This window comes from Megascapheus bottae, chromosome 3, assembly GCF_031878675.1.
Source record: "Megascapheus bottae isolate mThoBot1 chromosome 3, mThoBot2.hap1, whole genome shotgun sequence".
NCBI classification, from domain to species: domain Eukaryota; kingdom Metazoa; phylum Chordata; class Mammalia; order Rodentia; family Geomyidae; genus Megascapheus; species Megascapheus bottae.
Window position 1 is genome coordinate 60112451 of NC_143511.1, and position 23217 is coordinate 60135667.

A 23217-nucleotide genomic window follows, 5' to 3' on the forward strand; every position below is an offset into this window, starting at 1 on the left:
ACATTTGTTTTTATAAATAGAATCTTATGATACGTGTCCTTTGGCCACTTATTCACTGCTAAGTAATATTCCATTGAGTAGATCCACCACATTAAAAAAATCTATCAGCTGATGGACTTTTGGATTCTTTACACTTAAAAAAATTTTTTTTTGCCAATAACTGGGCTTGAACTCAGGGCCTGAGCACTGTCCTTGGACTTTCTCAAGGCTACAGCTCTATGACTTGAACCACAGTGTGTGGTATCAAGGAATTGGACCCAGGTCTAGAGTGCACGGTAGGTAAACACTCTACCACATTTCCAGCCCTCACTTAAAAAAAAAAATCTCATGTAGGCCATCTGGCCTTGAATTTCTCTTTTTATTTGCTATGAAAATTTCCTTTTCTTAATTGTCTTTCATAGTTTTCTAATTTTAGAAGTATTGACTTCCAGGAGCCCTTTATTCTGTATAGTGTTCTTTTGTCTATTACATGTATAGCAACATTTTATGTCACTCATATTTTCTGCTTTTAAGGGTATTATTATGTAGAAGTTTATTGTTTCTTTGTTGTCTCTTGATTTTTGCTTCCTGTCCCAAAGGTTTTTAACAATATTCTACTTTCCTGATACTCTTAAAGTCTTTTTTATTAAAGAATTTATTAACATTGATTTTTACATCATATTTCAAATGATATGTTCAACAAATAAGTGTTCAAGAAGGGAATCTCTATATACATTCACTGGCACTTAGTTTTTAGAACATAATCAAAATTAGGCTAAGGATTTGTATATCATAGGTACATATTAATTTATGAAATAAAACATTATATCTATAGAGTCATATGTTTTTATGTCTATGTAGTTGTGTTTATATTTCCAATACCATGTCCATAGCATTGGGTATGCAAATATTGAGTCCTCGCTCTTGTACTGTTTGGATCTAGTAGCCACATATTAAGGATACCATGCACCTTCTGTTCCTTTGGTCTTGACTTGTCTCAGTCAACATGATTTGCTCTAGATTCATCCACTTCCCTGCGAATGCCATTATTTTATCTTGTCTGTTGGCTATGTAGAATTCCATTGTACATATATATATATATATATATATATATATCACATTTTCTGTATCCATTCATCTGCAGTAGGGCATCTGGATTGTTTCCATCGCCTGGCTATTGTGAATAGTGCAGAGATAAACATAGCTGAGCAGGTGTCCTTATCATATCTTGGGTCATGCTGTTCAGGATAGATGCCCAGAAGTGGTATGGCGGGATCGTAGGGAAGGTGTATTTTCAGTTCTTTAAGAAACCTCCACACCGCTTTCCAGACTGGCTAAACTAGTTTACAGTCCCACCAGCAGTGCAGTAGGGTTCCTTTTTCTCCACAAGCCCGCCAGCAACTGTCATTGTCTGAGTTCAAAATCTTGGCCATTCTTGTTGGGGAAAGGTGGTATCTTAGGGTTGTTTTTATTTGCATTTCCTTTATGACCATGGATTATGAACATTTTCTCATATGTTTTTCTGCCATTTTAATCTCTTCTTCTGATAATCTCTCTTTAGTTCCCTTGTCCATTTAGTGAATGGTTTGTTGGGTTTGGGGGGGATTAGTTTTTTGAGTTCCCTGTAGATACTGGATATTAAGCACTTGTCAGATGTATTATTGGTAAATATCTTTTCCCAGTTGGTTGGCTGTCTCTCTACTTTTGCGACTATGCTTTTATCTGTGCAGAAACTTTTTATTTTTAGGTAGTCCCTTTTATCGAGTCTCTCTCCAATCTGTTGTGACCCTGGGATTCTGTTCAGGAATCTTTTGCCTGTGCCTATGAGTTCCAGTGTCTCTCCTGCTCTATCATGTAGCAGTTTCACGGTTTCCAGCCTGACATTGAGGTTTTTGATCCACTTTGAGTTAATGCTTGAGTTAATGCGTGGTGAAAGGCTAGGGTCAATTTTTAGTTTTCTGCATATGGCTGCCCAGTTTTGCCAGCACCAATAATTGAATAGACTATCTTTGTTCCACTGTATATCTTTGGCTCCTTTATCAAATACAAGTTGCCTATAGGTATATGGTTCTATTTCTGGGTCTTCTATTTGGTTCCACTGATTTCCTCATCTATTTTTGTGCCAATACCAAGCGGGTTTTTGTAATTATGGCTCTATAGTAGAGTTTGAAGTCTGGTATTGTAATACCACCAGCATTGCTCTTTTTGCCTAGAATTGTTTGGGCTATTCTAGGTCTTTTCTTGTTCCATATGAAATTTTGGATTATATCTTCTATTTCAGTAAACAATGTCTTTGGGATTTTGATGGGGATTGCATTGAATTTGTATATCAATTTTGACAGTATAGCCATTTTCACTATGTTGGTTCTCCCTAGCCATGAGCATAGGATGTCTTTCCATTTCCTAGTGTCCTCTTTAATTTCTTTCATTAGGCTTTTATAGTTTTCATTAAATAATTCCTTTACATCTTTGGTTAAGTTAATTCCTAAGTATTTTATTCTTTTGGGGGCTATTGAGAATGGGATCATTTTCTTGATTTGGCCTTCTGTTTCTGTATTGTTGGTGTACAAGAAGGCTACTGACTTCTGAAGGTTAATTTTGTATTCTGCCACTTTGCTAAAGTGGATTATTAATTCTAGGAGTTTGGGAGTGGAGTTTGTTGGGTCACTCAAGTAGAGGATCATGTTATCTGCAAATAGGGTAAAGTCTTTTTTAAAAAAATTGACTATTATCTGGTATTTACTATAAAAGCCACCTTTGTCTTCCTGATTTCAAATGCCACTTTTGTGGCAGGTGTTGTAATATATGCCTGTATTCAAAGAGCTGGGCTATATACTGAGAACTTGTCTCAAAAAGTTATTTTTCATATACATTATAATTTTTTGGATTTTCTCTCCTATGTCTTAGAGAAATGTTATTTTCTCATGCTATCTCCCACACTGTTTTAATTACTATGATTACTTCAGTGTGCTTTATATTGCTATCTGGGAATTCAAATCCTGTCTTATCAGCAATATCTTGGCTATTCTTGCCCATTTTCTTTTCCAGATAAATTTTGCAGTTTGTCATACTTCACAAAACTTCTGGCATCGTTTGCCTTCAATCAACTGGCTAATCGAGGGCAGATTTAATGTTTCTATTAAATCAAATTTTTCTCATTTGAGAACATTGCCTAGCCAAGTATTTTTTTTACTGTCTCCTGATATCGCATTGCTTTCTAATATATTAATGAAATGATTTACATTAACATATATATTTTGCCTAATGTTGAAATCTCTTTGTATTTCTGGGGTAACTGGCTTCCTCCTATTGTTTTATTCTTGCCAGCAGTGCAGGATTGATTGGCAGAAAGCTGACAGCTCCCTGGCTCCCCCTGGTGGCCACTGAGCCATCTCCATGACCTTTGGGATGGACAGCTGGGAAGTCCTGCACTTCAGGGCTCAGACTTCAAGGGATCAAAATAGCAGCAGGAACATAGATCTAGAAATCTGGTAGACATAAAAAGTGTCTACACTGTAGATATGTCACAGTCAATATTGCATCTTTGGGCTTTGCTAATTTCTTATTTGACCTGTATCAACCTCCCTCTCCCAATATTTTCAGAATCTATGCTCTAACATGTCCTTTGATCCTTTCCCCTAAGCTTTGTAATGATGCTATGTTATTTGATTTCTTTTTTGGGGGGGGTGTTTCTTGGTATTGAATCAGGGCATGGGGCATGCTAGGCAAGTACTTTATCATTGGGAAAAATCCCAATCTCACTTTGTATGGTTATAATGAAAATGAGCCCTCAAATATAGTTTCACATTTATGAATCTCAATGGATTTTCATATTAGCCAACTTACAAATGAGAAAACTATGTCCTATCTTTGTTCCAGAAAATAAGATCTTGGCACCAGCTTAGGGTGGAGGCTTCATGGTTTTCAGGAGAGCTTTCTGAAAAGCTGGAAAGGACAGAACTTGTATATGCTTAACAGGACTGAAAAACATGAGGAAGTACTATCAGCCAGTTAGAAATGTTGATGAATTCCTGAAAAATGGTAAGCAGATGAGATTCGATTGTGGGGAGAGACCCCAGCCAAACTAGGGCAGGACACTGTTATAGAGTGGGGAGGCGTTCTGGAGGTTTCCTTGGCTCAGGGCAATAGTGATGAGGGACAAGAAAAACATCTGGTAGTGGTTAGGTTAACAGATTATGATTTAATTCACAGCAAGTGGGCAGGTGAAAGCAGTGTGCACCAGAGACATTTGTCCTTAAACACGTCAGTCATCGGTGCCTTCTATGGCCCAGAGAAGTCTCTGGACAAGGGTGGACCACACATGATTCTCTCATTAGCTCTCCAGTTCCTCATCATTCTCAGAGACAGTCTATGGATACCACAGGCACAGACGAGCCAATGGGAATCTTAGGGTAGGGGTAGGAAGACAAAGCTTCTAGTAAAAAGCAGCACACACTTATGGAAAATCAATACTACCAAAAAGAAAGAGAGAAAGAAAAAAGAAACCCAGCAAAGAGAAACTAACATGAAAATAAACAAAACAGAAGACTTCAGAGGAACAAGAATAGACTTTTCATTCATAGAGCAATAATTTTGAGTTAATAAGAAATCAGAATCAATGAAAGATTTTGTTGATTGCCAAAAGATGAAAGACAAATTAAAACAAAACTAAATACCATCACTACAAAAAAAAAGAAGAAAAGCAGAATAGCTGAGAGCATGGCCATATTTGAAGCATGGATTATCTATCAGGCCAGAAGATCCAGTTGAAGAATTCTTTCAAATGTCCTGCCAGAACATATTCCAGGTGACATATTAGACCCACGATTTCCAATTCAGGTAACAAGAATATCAGGTAGAAAGAATTATAAGTACATTACTTTTTTCTCTTTGTGTGCTTGAACTCTAGGCCTGGGTGCTGTTTCCTAAGCTCTTTTTGATCAAGGCTAACGCTCTACCACTTTGAGCCACACTGCCACTTCCAGTTTTTGAGTAGTTAATTGGAGATAGGAGCCTCACAGGGACTTTTCTGCCTGGGCTGGTTTCAAATAGCTATCCTTAGATCTCAGCCTCCTGAGTAGCTACAGGCATGAGCCACTCGCACCTGGTGGTGCCTCCTCCTCCTCCTCCTCCTCTTCCTCCTCCTCTTCCTCCTTCTCCCTGATTGAAACAGGGTCTTGCTTTATAGCTCATTCTGGCCTTGAACTTACATTCTTCCTGCTGTACTCTCCCAAGTCCTGGGATTACAGGTGTGAACCACCATTCCTAGCATCTCTGTCTCTGTCTCTGTCTCTGTCTGTGTATCTCTCTCTCCAGAAGAGAATCAATTATCATATCAACTTCACGCTTTTAATCAGGTATCTACGTAGATATCTAATGGACCTGACGTTTATCTTGGCTAGAACTGAACTATGTGTTCTCCCCAGTCCTCCACTTCTCCATCTCAGGGTACTTTTCCAGCGCCATTTCTAGTACTTAACCACCACCCACCCCCTGACCAATCCAGCTGCTCCACTGACTAGTCTTACTGGCTCTGCCAACAGATCATGTGATGAATCGGCTGCCTCCTCTTCTCTTCAGCTGTCTTCAGCTCAAGGCTACCACCCTACCCCTGAGCCACAGCCCCACTTCCCATTTTCTAGTGATTAACTGGAGATTAAAGGTCTCTCATTCTTTAGTGCCCAGGCTGGCTTTGAAACTTGATCCTCAGATCTCAGCCTCCTGAGAAGCTAGGATTACAGGCCACCAGGCCCCGCTATATTCTTCCATTCTGTAGTTGTCTTTTCACTTTGAAAATGTGTCTTTGAAGTAGAAAACTTTACTTGGGTGATGAAGTACAGTTTAGTTTTTCTTTGCTTGTTGGGCATTTGGGTCACATTGAAGACTCCATTGCTAAATCCAAGGACACAAAGATTTATGCCTATGTTTTATTCTCAGAATTTTATAGTTTTAGCTCTGAAGTTTAGGCCTTTGATCTGTTTTTGTGTTTGATGTAAAAGAAGACTTCAACTTTGTACTTTGCAAGCATGTATCCAGTTATCTCAGTTTGTTGAAAAGATTATTCTTTTCCACTGAGTATTCTTGTACTTTCTTGTCTTTTTTTTTGTTGAAGAATTGGTATTACTTTTAAGTGTTTGGTAACTCTTGCTAAAACTCATCAAATCATTGAACATGATTTGACATTACTCCTCTTCCTAAACCAACCTCAACAAGTTTTATTATTTCATTTTTACACATGTACATAAACATATTGCTTCAGATTGCAGAATTTTATTCATTGGTATGGCAGGCACATAAATATTATAATATTCCTTTATGATCCTTTTGAGTTTTGTAAAATTGGTAGTAATGTCTCTTCTTTCATTTATGATTCTAGTAATCTAATCTTCTATCCTTTTGTTTTCCTCTTTGTTTTTAGTAATGTGTTTGGCTTAAGATTTTGTTTATTACTTAGTATTTGGCTCATAGATCTTTTGTATTCTTTCACTTTCAACATTTTTGTAGTCTTATATTTTAGACATTTTATTATTATAGTTTTTTTAATGCAGGCATGAAGAGAAAGGAAGCCCAAGGGTAGTCACTTCAAAGTTCTAGTGACCACGATGAGGCTTATGACACCAGGTACTGAGACAGAGTCACTCTCAAAACACCTCCTCCCCCCTCTGTCCTTGGCCTTAATCCTTCTTTCTTCTTCAGAGACCTCCATCCATGAGTCATGACCTTCTCCCTTGCTCACTCCCCTATGAATAGAAAACTCATTCTTCTCAAACATTTACTCTAAAACCTTCTTAAACATAGTGTTGTCCTTTACCTACTGTTCTCATCTCTTCATGGATAAGTTTTGTTTTTATTTTTTATTTTAGTGCTAGTACTGGGCTTAAACACAGGGCCTGGCACTATCCCTTTGCCTTTCCACTCAAAGGCTAGCACTCTACCACTTGAGCTTCTGGTGGGTAATCAGAGATAAGAGTCCCACAGACTTTCCTGCACGGGCTGGCTTTGAACCATGATCCTGAGATCTCAGCCTCTTGAGTAGCTAGGATTTACAGGTGTGAGCCATTTTGTTTGCTTATTTGTTTGTTTGTTTTTTACATAGAAGTCCCTCTGTGAACAAGCAGTGATCTTTTCTTTTCTCTGAGAACCAACCTTACATGTTCCTCAGCTTTCTAGGATCAGTTGAGTTTAAGGATGGCTAGGCCTATTGCACTGTGTTTGAATAGAACCTATTCACAGTCCCTAGATTGAATCTCTCCAATCCCCGAGGTTGATCTGGAGTGCTCTGTTGCTGTGGCACTTCAGTGCCTGATGTTGGTACCTGGTATGCTGGAGCCCTGGGATAAATCAATTAGACTGTGCTAATTGTGCTGGCAGTTTTCTTAATTAGGCAGTTTTTCTGCTGATAGCCGAGCCCTTGGGTGTTCCTGATGGTCCCAGGTGTTTTCCCCAGCCCAAGGCCTGCTCTAAGACTAGGCGAGAGATGTCCAGTAGAAATGCAAGCTACATATGTAATTTAATATGTTCTAGTGGCTGCATTAAAGAAGTCAAATGAAAGATGGGAATGAATTTCAACCATGCATTTATTTCAACCAATATACTATTAATTTGCTGTGTATAAAGTATTTTGAAAAATTAATAATCTTGTAATCCTAGCTACTCAGGAGATCTAAGATATGAGGATTACAAGTTCAAAGCCAACCTGGGCAGAAAAGTCTGTGAGACTCTTATCTCTAGTAAACTATCAAAAAAACAGAAGTGGAGCTTGGTTTAAGAGATAGAGTGCTATCCTTGAGTTAAAAAAAAACAAAAACACCTCAGGACCAGTGCCCAGACTGTGAGTTGAAGCCTCATATAATGACATATTTTCTCTTCTTTTATGTAACACAGACTATCTCAACTCAGACTAGCCACATTTCAGATGCTCAGTAGTACATGACCAGTAGTAGCCATATTGGAAAACACTAGAAGATTATTTATAATCCTAAATTCTCAAATATACATTCCCAATATTCTCAAATACTGCCTCTTTTTTCCCAAAGTTAGTGTGCATGAAAATCTTCAAACATATAGAAAGACTGAAAGAATTTTATCATGGTTACCATATGTTTAACATCTAGTCCTGACAACTAGTCACCATCTAACACATATGTTTTTTAAAATCATACATCAGTCTTATTGGCCCACATTATTTTTTTTATTATTGCCTACTTTATAGGCAATGTGTGTATGCGTGTGTTTTTGTGTGCGTATGGTAAATTGAGAAGTCTCCCAGGAAATGGATGTCTTCGAACTTTGTTCTACGAAAGCCTATTGAGGAGTGTTTCACCTTTTAAAGCAAAGGTCTTTCCTTCTTTATTCCTTTCTCATGCCCCTAGCCGCATTTGTCTCTCCTGTAGATTCATAAGACACTGCTTCTTTTTCTAGCCCAGCCTAGCACAACATCGTGCTGGGCCAGAGGTAGGCTTGTACATCAGTAGGCCTAGACTTCAGCTTGAGCCCAGCTCAGGCATTTCTTACCCCGTGACCCAGAACAAGTGCTTTTGAATGGTCCAACAGTACACAAACCACATCCCATCTGCCTAGAAGACCCTTCTTGAAAGATTCCAAACTGCCCTCCATTCCTCTTTCTTTTGCCTTTCCCATCATCCTTTGGGGCCAGAAAAATATCATGGCCTCCCTCTACCTTAGGCTGCTTTCTGTATTATGAGACAATGCTATGGGACTGGGGCCTCAGCTTGATTCTGTATTCCATATGTAGAAACTCAGTGTATGTTATGTTAAAAACTGAACTATCAAATTTGAGATTAGGAACAGGAGAGGGGAAATGAGAAGAAGAATGAAGGAGGGGGAAATATTGACCAAGAAGCATTGTATTCAAAATCTGACATAAAACTATAATCCCTTTGTATAATTCTTAAAAATAATAACAAAGAACAAAATCAGTTAAATGGCTTGACTTACAGGGCATTCTTTCTGTAAGAATTCAAGCCACTCTTAAGACAGATGCTTTGGACCAATTATGATGAAACTCATATCTGGAAAAGCAAAATAATTAAAAGTACATAATCTCCTCTATCACATGTAGTATGTCTTTCATTCTTTTTTTTTTTTTTTTGCCAGTCCTGGGGCTTGCATTCAGGGCCTGAGCACTGCCCTTGGGCTTTTTTCCCCCTGAAGGCTAGAGCTCTGCCACTTGAGCCACAGCACCACTTCCAGCTTTTTTTTCTATATATGTGGTACCAAGGAATTGAACCCGGATCTTCATGCATGCTAGGCAAAAACTCTACCACTAGGCCCAACTTCCTACCACATGTAATATGTCTTTCAACAGATGTTCGTGGCAAGTTGTTTGGTAGCATCACATGATCCATATTTGTCAGGAATGCATAGTGAATTTTATCAAATGTCTTTCCCACCTGTTGGGCTGATCATATGGCTGTACTTTTTTTTCTTATACTTACACAATTCCATCAATAGATTACACACACACACACACACACACACACACACACACACACACACACACACTGAAGCAGCCTCACATTCCTAGGATAAACTTGGCTTGTTTATAACGTATGCTGCTGAGCTATGCGTGTCACATCTGTTAAGAGCTGTGAGATTTGGTACGAGTGTTTTGTGCTATAGTTGTCAGATTTGGTATCACAGTTTTCTCCGCTTGAAATGTTAAATGATTCAAGTTAACAAATAAGGTTTATTTCCTCTAGTCTTTGAAATAACTGTTTGTGGGATTTTTTAAAAGAGATTATTTTAAATGAGTGAAACTAGGTTTGCAGCACAAGTGGATGCTAGCTACAGAGATTTCCTAACGGCAGTCCTCAGCAGAGAGGAGCATTTGTCACAGCTACTTTGTCATGTCTCTCTCACCCGAGCCCATAGTTTACACGGGGCTCACTCGTGGTGCTGTACATTCTATTGTTTTTTACAAATGTCTGATGATATGCATCTCCCATTACATGTATTAAAAATAGTCTCAGACATGATATCACAGTAGGAGGTTTGAGATCATTCTGGGCTGCGTAGCAATGTATCGTAAGACTATATCGTAAGACTGTCTCAGAGACCCCTTCTGCATGCCATTTATCCATCCCTCTCTCCCTCAAACGCCTGGCAACTGCCAGTCTCTTCTTGGACTATTTCCAGAGTTTGGTCTTTGTCAGGATGTCATATGGTTGGAATCATACAGTATGGAATCTTTGCAGATTGGCTTCTTACACTTAGTAAAATACATTTCAGTTTCCTCCATGTGACTTCTCATGAATCGATAGCTTTCTTTTTCTTTAGTGCTGAATTATATGCTATTGTCTGGATGTAGCACAATTTATTTCCCACTCACCCACCGAAGGGTATCTTGGCCCCCTCTAAGTTTTGGCAATTGTGAGTAAAGCTGCACTATACATCTGTGTGCAAGTTTTTTTTTAATATGTGTCCAATTTACTTGGGTAAATTCTAATAAGTGCATTGTTACATGATTTTTCACCTGATCCTACTTAGGTGGCCTAATCACTTTTTAATGGTTTTCTTTGTGTTCAGTGTACTTTCATTTGGGATCGGGCGTTTTTTCCCTTTAATGATTGCTTTTGCATGGGCTCTAATCTCTATTTCTGGTATGTTTATCCAAGTATGTATATTCTGGCCCTTTCTTTTCTCCGTGTCTGTCTGTCTGTCTATATGTATCTAGGCAAGTGCTCACCACCAAGTTACATTTCTAGTCCCCTTCCCCCCCTCCAGTCTTGGGACTTAAACTCAGGGCCTGAGCACTGTCCTTGGGTTTTCTCAAGGCTAACACTCTACCACTTGAACCACAGCACCTTCTGGCCTTTTCTGTGTATGTGGTACCAAAGAATCAAACTCAGGGCTTCATGCATGCTAGGCAAGCACTGTACCACTAGACCATGCTCCTGACCTCCCTTCCTCTCTCTCTCTCTCTCTCTCTTTGCCAGTCCAGGGTCCTTAGACTTTTCTTAAGGCTGGAGCTCTACCACTTGAGCCACAGCACCACTTCTGGTTTTTTCTATGTATGTGGTACCAAGGAATTGAACCTAGTGCTTCGTACATGCTAGGCAAGCACTCTACCACTAGGCCAAACTCTTGGCCCTCCCTTCATCTCTTTTAAGATCATTTTCCCCACTGAGTTACAAGGAAATTTCTTAAAGTCGTGTGTCTTTAGAGTGTTTTCAATATAAAAAAGGAGTTTGTTTTTATATCTTTCTCCATGTTCATATATAGATTGACCTTTGGAATGTGAGGATTTTACTGTTTCTTAGATATAACTCTAGGAACAAATTACAATTACTTGTATCTTCATTTGTCTAATAGTTTTTCTCTATTGCTCACTTTATGGAGGGACTTAAGATGTTTGCTTGGGATGGGAGTTTGAAGTGGGTTGTATACAAGATTGTGTAGATTATTTGATTTGAGATAATGGAGAACAAGTTCATGATTTCATTTCCAAATTAATTTCCTGTTTGCCATCACTAGTATAGGGGCAAGTTTCAGAGAAGAGAAATTTGTTGTGTTGTAAGCTTCTTAAAATATGCCAGGAGGTTCCCCCTTCTGTAGTTGCAAGAGAGCCAGAGTTAGCAATCTGTGGGCTTATGTCCTTGTCTCAGGCCAAAAGATGGCCAGCTTCTTTGAAAACAAATACTAGTAGTTCTCAAGGGCACTGGACATTTCCTGTTGGAGACCCCTGTGAGCTAGGAATGTGACTGTGCTGACACCTGTTATACAATATTGTTCTCCTTATAATTGTTTGGTCATTTCAGAGGCATTTTGGAGGGATTCAATGCATAGATTCAAACTGAGTTCTGTAAAGAAAATTCCAGTTCTGGGGCCTGAACTCGGGATCTAGATGTTATCCTTGAGCTTCTATGCTCTACCTACTTGAGCCACTGCACCACTTCTGCCTTTTTGGTAATTACTTGGAGATAAGAGACTCATAGACTTTCCTGCCTGGGTCAGCTTTGCATATCTGTCCTTAGATCTCAGCCTTCTAGGTAGCTAGGATTACAGGTATGAGCCACCTGAGCCGGGGTGGGTACTAGAAGTTTTGCGAAGTCTGAGTACAAAAGAGATTTATTTACAGTGTCACCACTAGGTGGTGCCACCAATTAGTGAAAACAATGGGGTTGCCATCGCTGACTCACCAAGGGCAACCCCAGCCAGTGTAAGCACTCTCCTGTGAGCTTGTTTGAGACATGCATGTACATGTGAATATGTACATGAGTGTGTACAAGTACTTAGAAAATGTGGTGGCTTACAATGATGCATGTGCATGCCAGCACATGTGTAGGTCAGGCATGCTGGGAAGTGTGATTGAAGTGGAATAACAGGAGCTTCAAAAGGCTTAGCCATGAACCATGTGGTCTGGAACTCTGGTCCTCAGTGGAGAAGGCTGGGTGTGGAATGGGCAGAAGAGAAAAACTTTGGGGGAGGAAAAAAAAAACCACAAGGCAGTTTTTTCTGAACTACTTAAAACATAGCCACCAGTCCCACAAGCCTTTACGTTTAGCTAGACCTCCATTTAACTACTCTCCATTCAAAAATATCCGTAAAATGTCCAAATAATTTAAGGAAAAATACTATTCCACACGGGAAATTACTAGTTGCTTCTAAAGTCTGCCATCCCCAAGAGCTTAGAGCATCTTCTAAAACACTCACCTTATGGTCCTATCTTCTGTCTAGATGTTAGAGGTGACAGGATCCTCCTTAATTCCCGTCTTCTCAGGCTTCCCCACGAGTGCACAGCCCATTAGGGTTGGCCAGTCCCTCATGACACTAGTGGGGCTACACTAGCCTATAGCTGGGAATTCCAGCAAATCCCTTCCCTCTCTGGCCTCGGTTTTCAGGTTTGCATAACTCGCCTTGGGGCGCAGCTTGGTTGATTTCCAGGGCCTATGTGCTTACAAAAGTTCTTTAGTTATGCAGACTAGGTGGCAAGGAAGCTCCCTGAAAAAGTTCAGAAAAGGGGAACATCCAGTCTAAAGCCCTCCCTCTTCCCACCTCCAGCAGATTTTGCCTTAATTCCCTCATAGGAAAGTCATTTGGCTCCCAGGGCCCCAGAGATCTGCAGAAGTTCTTTACTGAAGCATCATTAAAAGTTCAAGTGGCTTCTCCCAAGGGCCAGAGAAGCCCCAGGGTTCACTAGACCTGTCCCCTGAGTCCAATTTGTGGAAGGAAATGTTTAGCCTTTTGTGCCTATGAGGAATTTTGTAAGAGTCTGAGGTCTCCCTCAGAGAAAGTGGCTGAGCCAGAGGTCAGAGGGGAAAGGGTCTCCGGAGGTCACCTCTACCCTGGGATCTTTATAGAAGAGGGAACAGTCTAGGAAAGAGGAAGGGCCCTGCAAAGGTCATGGCCAAGTTGAAGCAGAGTTGAGAGCCAATTGTGTAGCTCTAGCAAGCCCTCCTTTGGGCAGCAGGAAGATGAGCATTTCCAGGAGAATCCTGGGGGAGGGGTCTGGGGACTCGGCCTGCAGGGCCTCTGCAGAATCCAGGGACAGAGCTGGTGCTTTGGGGAGGCCTTGCTACGCTTTGGGCATGGCCCAGCTGTGAGGTCGGCCCAGCTGCCCAGGGGAACAGGCCCCCTTGTGAAGGATAGCAGAAATCACCTGCCTGAAACCGGTAATCACCTGTAACTGTCCATCACCTGACTGTCAATCAGTAAAGGACCCCAGGCTCTGAAGTCACTTCCTCATCTGCCTGGGTCATTTCCTCATCCACCCAGGTTATACCCCTTTCAGACAGTGAGAGGTTCACCAGGCTCTGAGTTCACTTCCACATTCACTGCAGCCACAGTCCCCCTCCCCCTCCCCCTCCCCCATAAATTCTGTCTCTGCACACCAGCATCTGGGATGGGCCTGCAGTTTGGCTCTCCCAAATAAAGTCTCTTCTGCATGAACCATGTATGAAGATCTCCTTTCAGTAAAACTTACAGCAATAAGCCAGCAGCAGCAAGAAGGGTACAGGAGGCACCTCTTCCTCCATCTGTGAATAGGACAGGAGAAGGGCTTGACTGGTCACCAGAGGGGATTTAGAAGGGGAAGAGAATTGAGGGCAATGCAGATTCTGCCTACTTCCTTCCTCAGGAAGGAACAAGTTGATGGCTGAGGCTTCATGACAGATGTTATATGGGAATTCAATCACAAGACACAGAGGACACATTTAGAGAGGTCAAATGGGGAGTCTTTATTAGAAAGCTGGTAACTGCAGGTAGACTCCTGTCTCAAAGACCTGCAGCCCAGAATGGAGCTTGCACAAAGCTTTTAAAGACAAAAGCCACATGTTTGGGGTAGAGCCCCAAGCCCAACAGAAGCAGACCATATAGGGGAAAACTCAGAGGCTGAGCAAAGTAAACCATTGAGGGAAATACTCATGGGCAAACAGTCTCTGTAGAAAAGCTTTCCTGGGGCTAAAGAGCATGATATATGCAATTCAAAGAATGGCCCATCTTACCTCTAGGCCTTCTGAAGCTAAGTAGAAAGCCACCACCATGCAGCAAGGTGCCAGGGTGGCTGTGAGAACTAGGGGATGTTACTTAAACCCAGTATCCTTATTTCACAGGGAAGCAGGGACAGAGTAAGGAGGCTGCTGCTCATGGCCCCTTGAGACTGCTGACCTGGGATCCTAGAGGCTGGACTGGCCTCTGGCCTGACTGAGCTCAGCTGCCTTCTTCCTGTCTGATCACTGACCTTCTAGCTTTCTAGACTCTGCAGAAAAGGGACAACTTTTCTGGATGAGAAAGACTGCCATCAATTTTTCTGAGCTCCTGAAATAACTTGAACTTCGAATGACTTACTTGACAGAATCTAACCTTTAGGCTAGTGCTCTACCATTCTGAGCCACAGCTGCACTTCTGTTTTCCTGGTGGTTAATTGGGATTAGGGTCTCATGAACTTTCTGGCCCAGGCTGGCTTAGAACTGCAGACCTCAGATCTCAGCCTCTGTGAGCCACCAGCACCCAGCTTAAACTCTTTATTGTACCTTCTTTGATTCTCATAAAGCTCAATGAGATCGGTGCTATCAATAGCCAGTTTACAGATGAAGAAATGAAGGCACAGAAAGGTTAAGTAATTTGTGCATATCACACAGCAGTTCTAAAGCCCCTGTCCTTTGTCTCTGTGGGTACTGTCTCTAAAAGGGGAAGCTGAAATTTGGAGAAGGAAGTGGCTCCTCTGTCACCCAGGTGCTAAGAGTGGAGTAGGCCAGGTGCCAGTCGCTCACGCCTGTAATCCTAGCTACTCAGGAGGCTATCTGAGGATCACAGTTCAAAGCCAGCCTGGACAGGAAAAGTCTGTGAGACTCTGATCTTCAATAAATACTCAGAAAAAACTGGAAGTAGTGCTGTGGTTCAAGTGATAGAACACTAGCCTGAGGCTCAGGGACAGTATCAGGCCTGAATTCAAGGCCCAGGACTGGTAAGAAGAAGGAAGAGGAGGAGGAGGAGGAGGAGGAGGAGGAGGAGGAGGAGGAGGAGGAGGAAGAGATGAAGGAGGAGAAGGAGGAAGAGATGAAGGAGGAGAAGGAGGAAAAGAAGAATAAAAGGAGGAAGAGGAGCAGGAGAAGAAGATAAAAGAAAAAGAATAAAAGAGTAAAATGGATTGTGACCTCTTACCCCTAGTCTTCAGGCTGTCACCTCAAGAACAGTGTCTGACGGCTTCTTTGTCCCTACCCAACTTCCTTGCCTGGCCTTCTCAAAGTTAACAGCTCTTAGGCCTTGCCCTTGGCAAGCAGCTCCCATCTGAACAGGCCTCACCCATATTCCCTGGCTGCTCTCCAATCAGCAAGAGCTGAGACGACCCAGTTCAGTGACTGAGGACTGAACAAGAGGCTGCAGAAGGGGAGGAAGCAGCTTGGAGCCACTGAGCCAGAGGGACTGTCCAGCTTCCAGATGCTAGGCCTCCCAGGGAACGTGACACTCGTGGGCTGGATCACCTGTGCTGCTGTGGCTGTACTGCTGTTGCTGCTTCTGCTGGCTACCTGTCTTTTCCATGGACCACGGGGCCATGACGTGGAGAGGAATCGCCCAGCTGCAGGGAGAAACCAAGTCCGGCAAGCCCAGCCTCGACTCTTTCAGGGCCGGCGCCGGGGTCCCTTAAGAACCTTTCATTACCACTCTCATCTGAATCATTTGTCTCATGTGCCTAGAGCAGGCCTCCATCATCACCAGCCCCATCTGCAGCATCACCATCTCCTCCACCACCATCATCACCATCACCATGCTCATGAAGCCCGCCGCTGATACCTATGGATGACAGCTGCCTCTGTTCTGCCCGCTGTCCATCACTCAGGTGCACCGTGTTGTTGGTGGAGACAAGTGTGTTTCTGGGGAGAGTGATGGATATTGGGCCCTGATCAGATGGATCATTTTTAGACTATACCATCCTACTGCAAAGCAGAGCTGAGACCACCTGGGATGCTTCTGTGAACACTGGGGTTCGGAAGTGGGGAACGGGGTTGCCCGAACGTCCTACCTTGTGATGTCCAGGTCTTGGTGGCTCCATAGGTAACCAGCATGTCTGGCAGAGCCAGCATGGAGATGAATATGAATGGCTCATTTGACTTCCTTCCTTCCTTTTCCCTCTTCTCTCTCTCTTAATTTTCTTTCTTTTTCTTCCTTCTTTCTGTGTGTCAATACTGGGGCTTGAACTCAGGGCCTCATCCTCTGCTCATAATTAGCACTCTACCACTTGAGCCACATTTCCTCTCCCAGCGTTTTGCAGGTTAGTTCATGTCCCTCCAAGTTGTCTATCCAGGCTGACTTTGAATCTCAATTCTCACATCTCAGCCTCCTGAGTAGCTACATGAGCCACCAGTGCCCAGCCTCATCCGGCTTTCGTCATTCGGCTACAAGCGTCTGGCAGGTGGGGAGTTGGAGAGACTGGGAGAATGCCTTTCAGGTGTGGAGAAGGCAGTGAGAGGCTGCACGGCGGAATCACTGGTGCTTCGCTGCAAGAAACACAAGCATCTACGAAGCTTGTGTGGAGAGCACCCTGAATTCAGCCAGGTGGTAGAGCAGCAGCCATGAGATCGGCGTCTGTGTGGCTCTGAGGGCCTCCTTGTGGGAGGGCAACCTCTCTCACAGGTCCTTGGAAACAGACTTTGCCAAAAGCACTGACTCATCTCTTGGGCCTGCAAATGTCAAAAGGGTAAGGAAAAACAGGATGAAAGCTTGGAATCCTTGACTCCATTTTGTATTTGTCTTTGCTCAGCCATTTTCTCCTGCAGCCACCTTCTCTTATGACAAGAGAAGAAATGACTCCCCAGCCACTAGGACTTTCTTATTAGTCAGGGCCAGACCTTACCTGACCAGTCCTGAGATGATGACCAACCAGATTGCATCTCTGACCGCTGGATTACACCTGTAACTATGATTGTTTAATAACTGTGTATAGTTCCTGCCCTGGTTCTTCCTGTGCCTCATTCTGTAGCAAGCCTATGCCACAGAATAAATCTTTCTCTGCCTTTCACCACTACTTGTCTCTTTGCTTGGTATATTGTTGGGAGTGCCAGATCTGACATGGTGGAACCCCTAAAAGTAGGACTCTAGTTATAGCTGGGGTTCAAGGCTGACTATGAGTGGGAAAGTGGGTGGGTCCTGCCTGAGTCAGGCTGTTCTTCCCCTCAGCCGGGCGCCGTGGTTCATGCCTGTAATTCTACCTACTCAGGGGGCTGAGATATGAGGATCGAGGTTCAAAGCCAGCCAGTGCACTAAAGAACGTGAGACTCTTATCTCTAATTAATCACCAGAAAACCGGAAGTGGCCCTGTGGCTCAAGGGGTAGAGTGGTAGCCTTGAGCTGAAGAGTTCAGGGACAGGGCCCAGGCCCAGAGTTCAAGTCCCAGGGTCAACAACAACACAAAACAAAACAAACCTTTCCTTCAGCAGAGCTGTGGAAGGTTGAGGCCACTTGGGGATTGGTCTCCTGGGCTCTACTTCCAGTGCTCTTTCTAGTTTCAGCCTAGGCCAGATTAAATACCGGGACTCTCTAGGGCCCACCCACAGGCTGCATTGAATTTAGTGTTTCTTTGATAAATGTGTCCATTTCTTATTCAACCAGCCTGCCCCCAGATGTCTGCACATGATCATGGGATCTAGAAGGAAAGAAGGAGAGGGGTTATTTAACTGCTGGGGAGCAGGATGGCTGTAGGAGACTGTACCCCTCCTCTGGATCTCAACTTCTTGCCCACTAAAATGAAATGGGTAATTTGGCCAAAGCCAGGAGGTAATGCTCCCAGACACTCCGAAGAGCTGGCGGGGTCCACAGAGAGGAAGGAAATGTTCTCAGGCCTTCACCCTGCCCCTGGGAGCAGGAGGAAATGGAGACCAGGCAAGGCTCAGCAGGGAGGGGCTGGAGAACAAGCCAGCAAGCCAGGGGCCTGGTGACTCACGAGAATAGAATGTCCTCTTTCCTAGTAGATTCTTTTTTGAGGACTGGGGCAAGAGTGAAGTGGGGGATGGAAGCTTCAAATTGACAGCCACACTAGACGGCCGGGATGAGAAAGTGGACTGTAGGTCCACAGATGCGGAGTTTTCACCCTGCAGTATCCTTCAAATCCACCTTTTCCTTCTCCTGGCTCCTATACCAGTCTCCTCCAGTCTGCCTACTGCAGGCCCTGCCTCGAATTTTCCAGATCAATCAAAGAAGGCAAAGAGTTTTCCTCCAGTCTCGGAGGTGAAGAAGCAAGCCTGTACAAGGCTGGCCAGTTGTCATTGATTCCCAATTAAAAATGAGAAACTCTTACCAGAAGCCAGTGCCTACCGTGTCACATGTGCCAACAAAGAGCAAGCAAAGAGAATCAACCATGCTTAAAAAGCAGCCCCCATCACCTAGATTCACAAGGCTCTGTTGAAGACTGAATCGGACAGTGTAAGGCACCGTGATTTGTATATCAAGTCAGCTTCTCTCCAGTCCTGGTTGTCCCAGTTACAAGAGAAAATCTGAGGTGTCTGGCTTTCTGTGCCTGGGGGAAGGGAGATCCCAGTGAATCCAGACTGTCCAAGCGGGGTAGAAAAGGGAAAGTATGAGACTGTATGCTAATAGAGCATCGCTTTTCCCACTCTGCGTAGCTAGTTTCCTAATACCAGCACTAAAGTTCTCTTAGTCCTTTGAGAAATTGGAAAGGTTGTATGATTGGGGCCAGCCAGACTTCTGCCATCTCTGGGCCTTGGCATCCTGAGCAGCAAAGCTGTAGAATCAGGCGATGACTCTAAAAAGTACCCATGTGGGGAGGGGCCTTACAATGGTGGCACCATCTTGAGCTGCAAGGAAGCTATGTGCCTGTGCTGGCTGTGTCAGATACTGCAATTACTGATTCTCACCCAGACTCCTGTATGGAAGTGGTGGCTTGGAAGGGGTGGCCATGTTGAAAAATCAAAATGGAGATCCTTCTGGCCGTAGTTTCCAGGGACCTGCCTTGGCTCACTTCCCTGAACCCTCTCCAGAAGAGGCAAAGTGGAAATGACCTTGGAGCATGTGTGCTGGTGGGGAGAGTGATGGGTCCTGCATCACAATTGGAGGAAGGGATTCAGGAAGTACTCACGGCTGCTCAGACGTGCTGGAGCCAAGTTCCAGGCAGGACCAGCTGCAGCATCCAGGGAGGAGCATCAGGCTCCCTACAGAGGCCCTCAGGTCAGAAGCCACGGTATCAGAACAGCTAGGGCTGTTCTGGGACTCCCGGGTAAGTCTTCCGGGCCCTTAGTGTGAGGGGTGGTGCGAGACTGCTAAGAAATGGGGCTAGATGCATTTCTTCCAGAACCTCTGCGGGAGAGAACCCCATTGCTTGTTATTGAAAGGGCCAGAGCAAGCTTGTCACACTATCAACCACAGGCTCCACCCCATGTTGAAAAGGGGGAGAAAAGGACAAATGTAACACGTTCTCCCTCCCCTCAGCCCTTGCCTATGCCCCCTGGCACACAGGGCCACCTGAGGCCATTCCCGAACCTCTGCCTCTACTTTGCCCAGAGTGATTACTTGTCTTTCCCTGCACCTTGGTCCCTGTCCTCAGCATCAGGCCAGGGCCCGGAGGAGACAGCACAGAGGTCAGTTCCAGGACTGGCCCAAGGGGAGGAGCCAGGCTCTACCCCCTCACCCACAGAGGGATCTTAGGAGTATGCGCTATCGCTCTTATCTGGCATTATCACAGAGGCCAGCGCTGGCTGGTTCCGTCTGAGCAAGGTCTTCTGTACCCTTCTCCTCACCCCCTCCTTGTCCAGGGCACCTTGTGTTTACATCTGCCGTGACAGTGCTTCTTCTACAAGCCGCCAGTGTGACAGCTCTGGAGAAAACAGTTCAGCGCTGATCTGAGATCCCCGCCGGAGGAATTGGTGGGGGGTGACTGATGGCCTAAGGGGCTCATTTCAGGGCCTTGAACTAGCATCTGAGAAGACCAGGGGGGAGAAGCTGTCCAGCGCAAGGGCTCAAGGACCCCATCCTCATTTTTGAATGGAGAGCTAAGGTTCTGAAATCACCCACGTTGCTGTAACTTCAGTTGCCGTAGGGGACACAGCATGGAAACGGCTGTGATTGGGATGGTGGCAGTACTGTTTGCGGTCACTGTGACCATCACCTGCATCCTCTGCTGCTTCAGCTATGACTCAAAGACACAGGATCTCCAGGGGGGGCCTGGCCACAGCTTCACGGTGGCCACGTTTCACCAAGAGGCTTCTCTCTTCACAGTGCCTGCTCGCCAGGTGTTGAGTGCTGGGGACTTCTGGACCATCATGTGAGGTGAACAGTCCCCCTAGGACTTGCTCTGCTGACGGGTTGGACCACTTATCCCTCTACCAGCCTTCCTTGGTATCCCACTCTTTGCAGGCCCGCCCTCCCATGCTTCCTCTCCTGTACCACTAACTTCCCATCTCCTCCTATCCTGGCTAGTTGTGCCCCCCCCCACCGCCCTGAGGATCTGAGGTGTGGGTGTTCTAAGCCCTGATTGCTCAGCTGAGCTTCATCCACAGGGAGGTGGGGGGAGGCCCACAGACTGTGCCTGAGGAGGAATGGACAGAGCCAGTGTGGCATGGCATGGTGAGCCAGCTCTGGGGATGTACACTGGAACTGACTGACAGCAAGGCCTGCTGGAACTGGTTTTATCTGCTAGAGGAACACCCTCTAGCAGATACTATAAGGATCCATCTATTTCTTCCCCTGAGTGTTTTTTGAACATATCACCAATGTCCAGCTCTGATTGCTGGCCTCTGCCAGTTGCCTGAAATCAACCCTGACCTTCCAGAAAGAGCACTGCTTCCTGGGAACGAGTGATTTATTTGATCTCTGAAAAGGTATATCCTTTTATGAATTTTTCCAAATCTGGCTTGGAAAATCACAAAAAGGGAAACAGAAGAGAAAAATCAGAGTCTTAGAAAGTACAAGATGTTTTTCTTAACAGCAAAGGGGAAAAGCAGGCTTTTCAGCATGTTTGGATGGAGACTTTATAGTGCCCTATTCTAAACAGGTTACTTCTATTCTTAGCGATTCCTGTCAGCTTGGAATGATAGAAAAATCATGAACTCTTTGAAAGATAATTCTAAAACAAGTTAAACTGTGATGTTATATTCAGAGCATGTAACAAAGCGCTTGTTTTTGCTACAAATAAAGGGACGTTTAGTTTTTATTAATAGAAAAATCTGTTTTCTCTGTGCCCATGGAACAAATGCTGTGCCATATTTTATGAGGGTGCAAAATTATGAGTCTCTCTATCGTCTGTTGAGTGGAGTCAAGTGGGCCTGAGGCTTCAGAAGGGCTTCCCTACTACGTGGCTGCCACAAGAAGGACCCAGGGAAAATTACACAGAAAGGAGTGAGGCTGATAGAGGGGTGTGGGATCTGGGCTAGGAGGGAAATAAGCTGGCTGCTTTCCAGCCAGCTAGAAGTGGAAGCGAACCACTATGGTTGCAGCCTCTCCAGGTGAACACTGAAGTCTGAGCGAGTGCCAGGTGCCTATTAGAGCTGAATGCCTATGAGGGCGTTGATCAAGAAATCAAATCGTGAGTCAGGTGCTTAATATCCTCTCACCTTTTCTCAGAGAGCTGCTTGTGCTAAGGGTTTGGTCTCAGACAAGCAAAGTGGGCCTCTGGACCTGGGGCAGGCTCTGGAGTCCTTCCTAGAAAGGGAACTCTACAGACAGACACTTGGGATGGAAGGGCGGGGTTCTCATCCCAGAGACATCTAGACTGATCAGAGGTGGATGAATGCCTTCAGACAACAGGAGGCCTGGGTCGGGAGAGTTAGCAGTGAAGGGTCTCAGAGAGTAGGAGAGTGCGTCTCCTTCTCCCCTAACCTCAGGCAGGATCAGTTCTGCTCCAAGCACTCAGTTGGAACCCCTGTCCTGTGAGGTCACCACCCCCTTGAGACAATCTCTCTAGGTTGAGTGGTGGGCAGAGCCTGGCCTTCTCCTGTGGGGTAAGGGCATGCAATATGTTGAGTCTTAAAGAATGTGCATTTGCTCACTTGTTCATTTCCCCAACCCACTCTATCTACCACCATTCATCCACTGACTCCATCTATGTGCATACTCACATGCCCACCTTCCCATCTATCCAACCTGTATTCCATCATTCATCTATTCTGTTCTTCACTCCTCCATCCAAAGAACACAGACTAAGCACTGATGGAGTCCTAAGACCTGCCAGGGAAGATGAGAGTCAATCAGACCCAGTCTTAGCCCGCAGGGAACCTCTGGGTGAGGAAGCAGTGACAGGCTCTGGGGGCTCAAGGGAGGGAGAGCTGGGGGCAGGGAAACCTGGGAGGAGGAAGTTCTCGAGCTGGACTGGAAGAAGAGAAGGAATTTCAAAAAGAAGAATCTGGGAGAAGGAGTCAGTGGGTGATGGCACATGTTTATATATAATCCCAGCACTCAAGAGCTGAGGCAAGTTTGAAGCCATCGTAGGCTACAGAAACAGCTTCTGGAGGAGGTTACTTCTTCCTGCATTTGGCTTCTATGTTTCCAGCAATATGTGCTGTAGGCACATTACTTATCAAGCTGGGCAGGGGCAGTTTCCAGACCCATGTAAGGGCATCGCCACCTACTGCTGATGCCCAGGTGAGCTGGCTCCACAGCAGAAGTGGAAGGAGGTCCATGGAAGACTAGAGATCTCAGAGAAGGGAGGAGCTGACCCTGAAGAACAGGAGTTTAAGAAGAGATGGTGATTGTGATGATCAAATGGAGAGGAGGACGAAGAGCCAGGAGAAAGGATAGGGGATTACATGGGGGCAGAGAATCATGGGAATA

At 44.4% G+C, this 23217-nt stretch overlaps 2 protein-coding genes across 2 annotated transcripts; both read left to right on the plus strand.

Moving 5' to 3' along the window:
• The first annotated feature begins 15514 nt into the window (after positions 1-15514).
• Hrct1 (histidine rich carboxyl terminus 1) lies at positions 15515-17461 on the plus strand. Its single transcript, XM_090330245.1, has one exon. It carries the CDS (start codon positions 15880-15882, stop codon positions 16228-16230), a length of 351 nt encoding a protein of 116 aa, XP_090186371.1. The 5' UTR covers positions 15515-15879; the 3' UTR covers positions 16231-17461.
• A 2072-nt stretch (positions 17462-19533) lies between these two features.
• Spaar (small regulatory polypeptide of amino acid response) lies at positions 19534-21601 on the plus strand. Its single transcript, XM_090329139.1, has 2 exons — positions 19534-19669; positions 20205-21601. Exon 2 carries the CDS (start codon positions 20499-20501, stop codon positions 20715-20717), a length of 219 nt encoding a protein of 72 aa, XP_090185265.1. The 5' UTR covers positions 19534-19669; positions 20205-20498; the 3' UTR covers positions 20718-21601.
• Positions 21602-23217: the final 1616 nt, after the last annotated feature.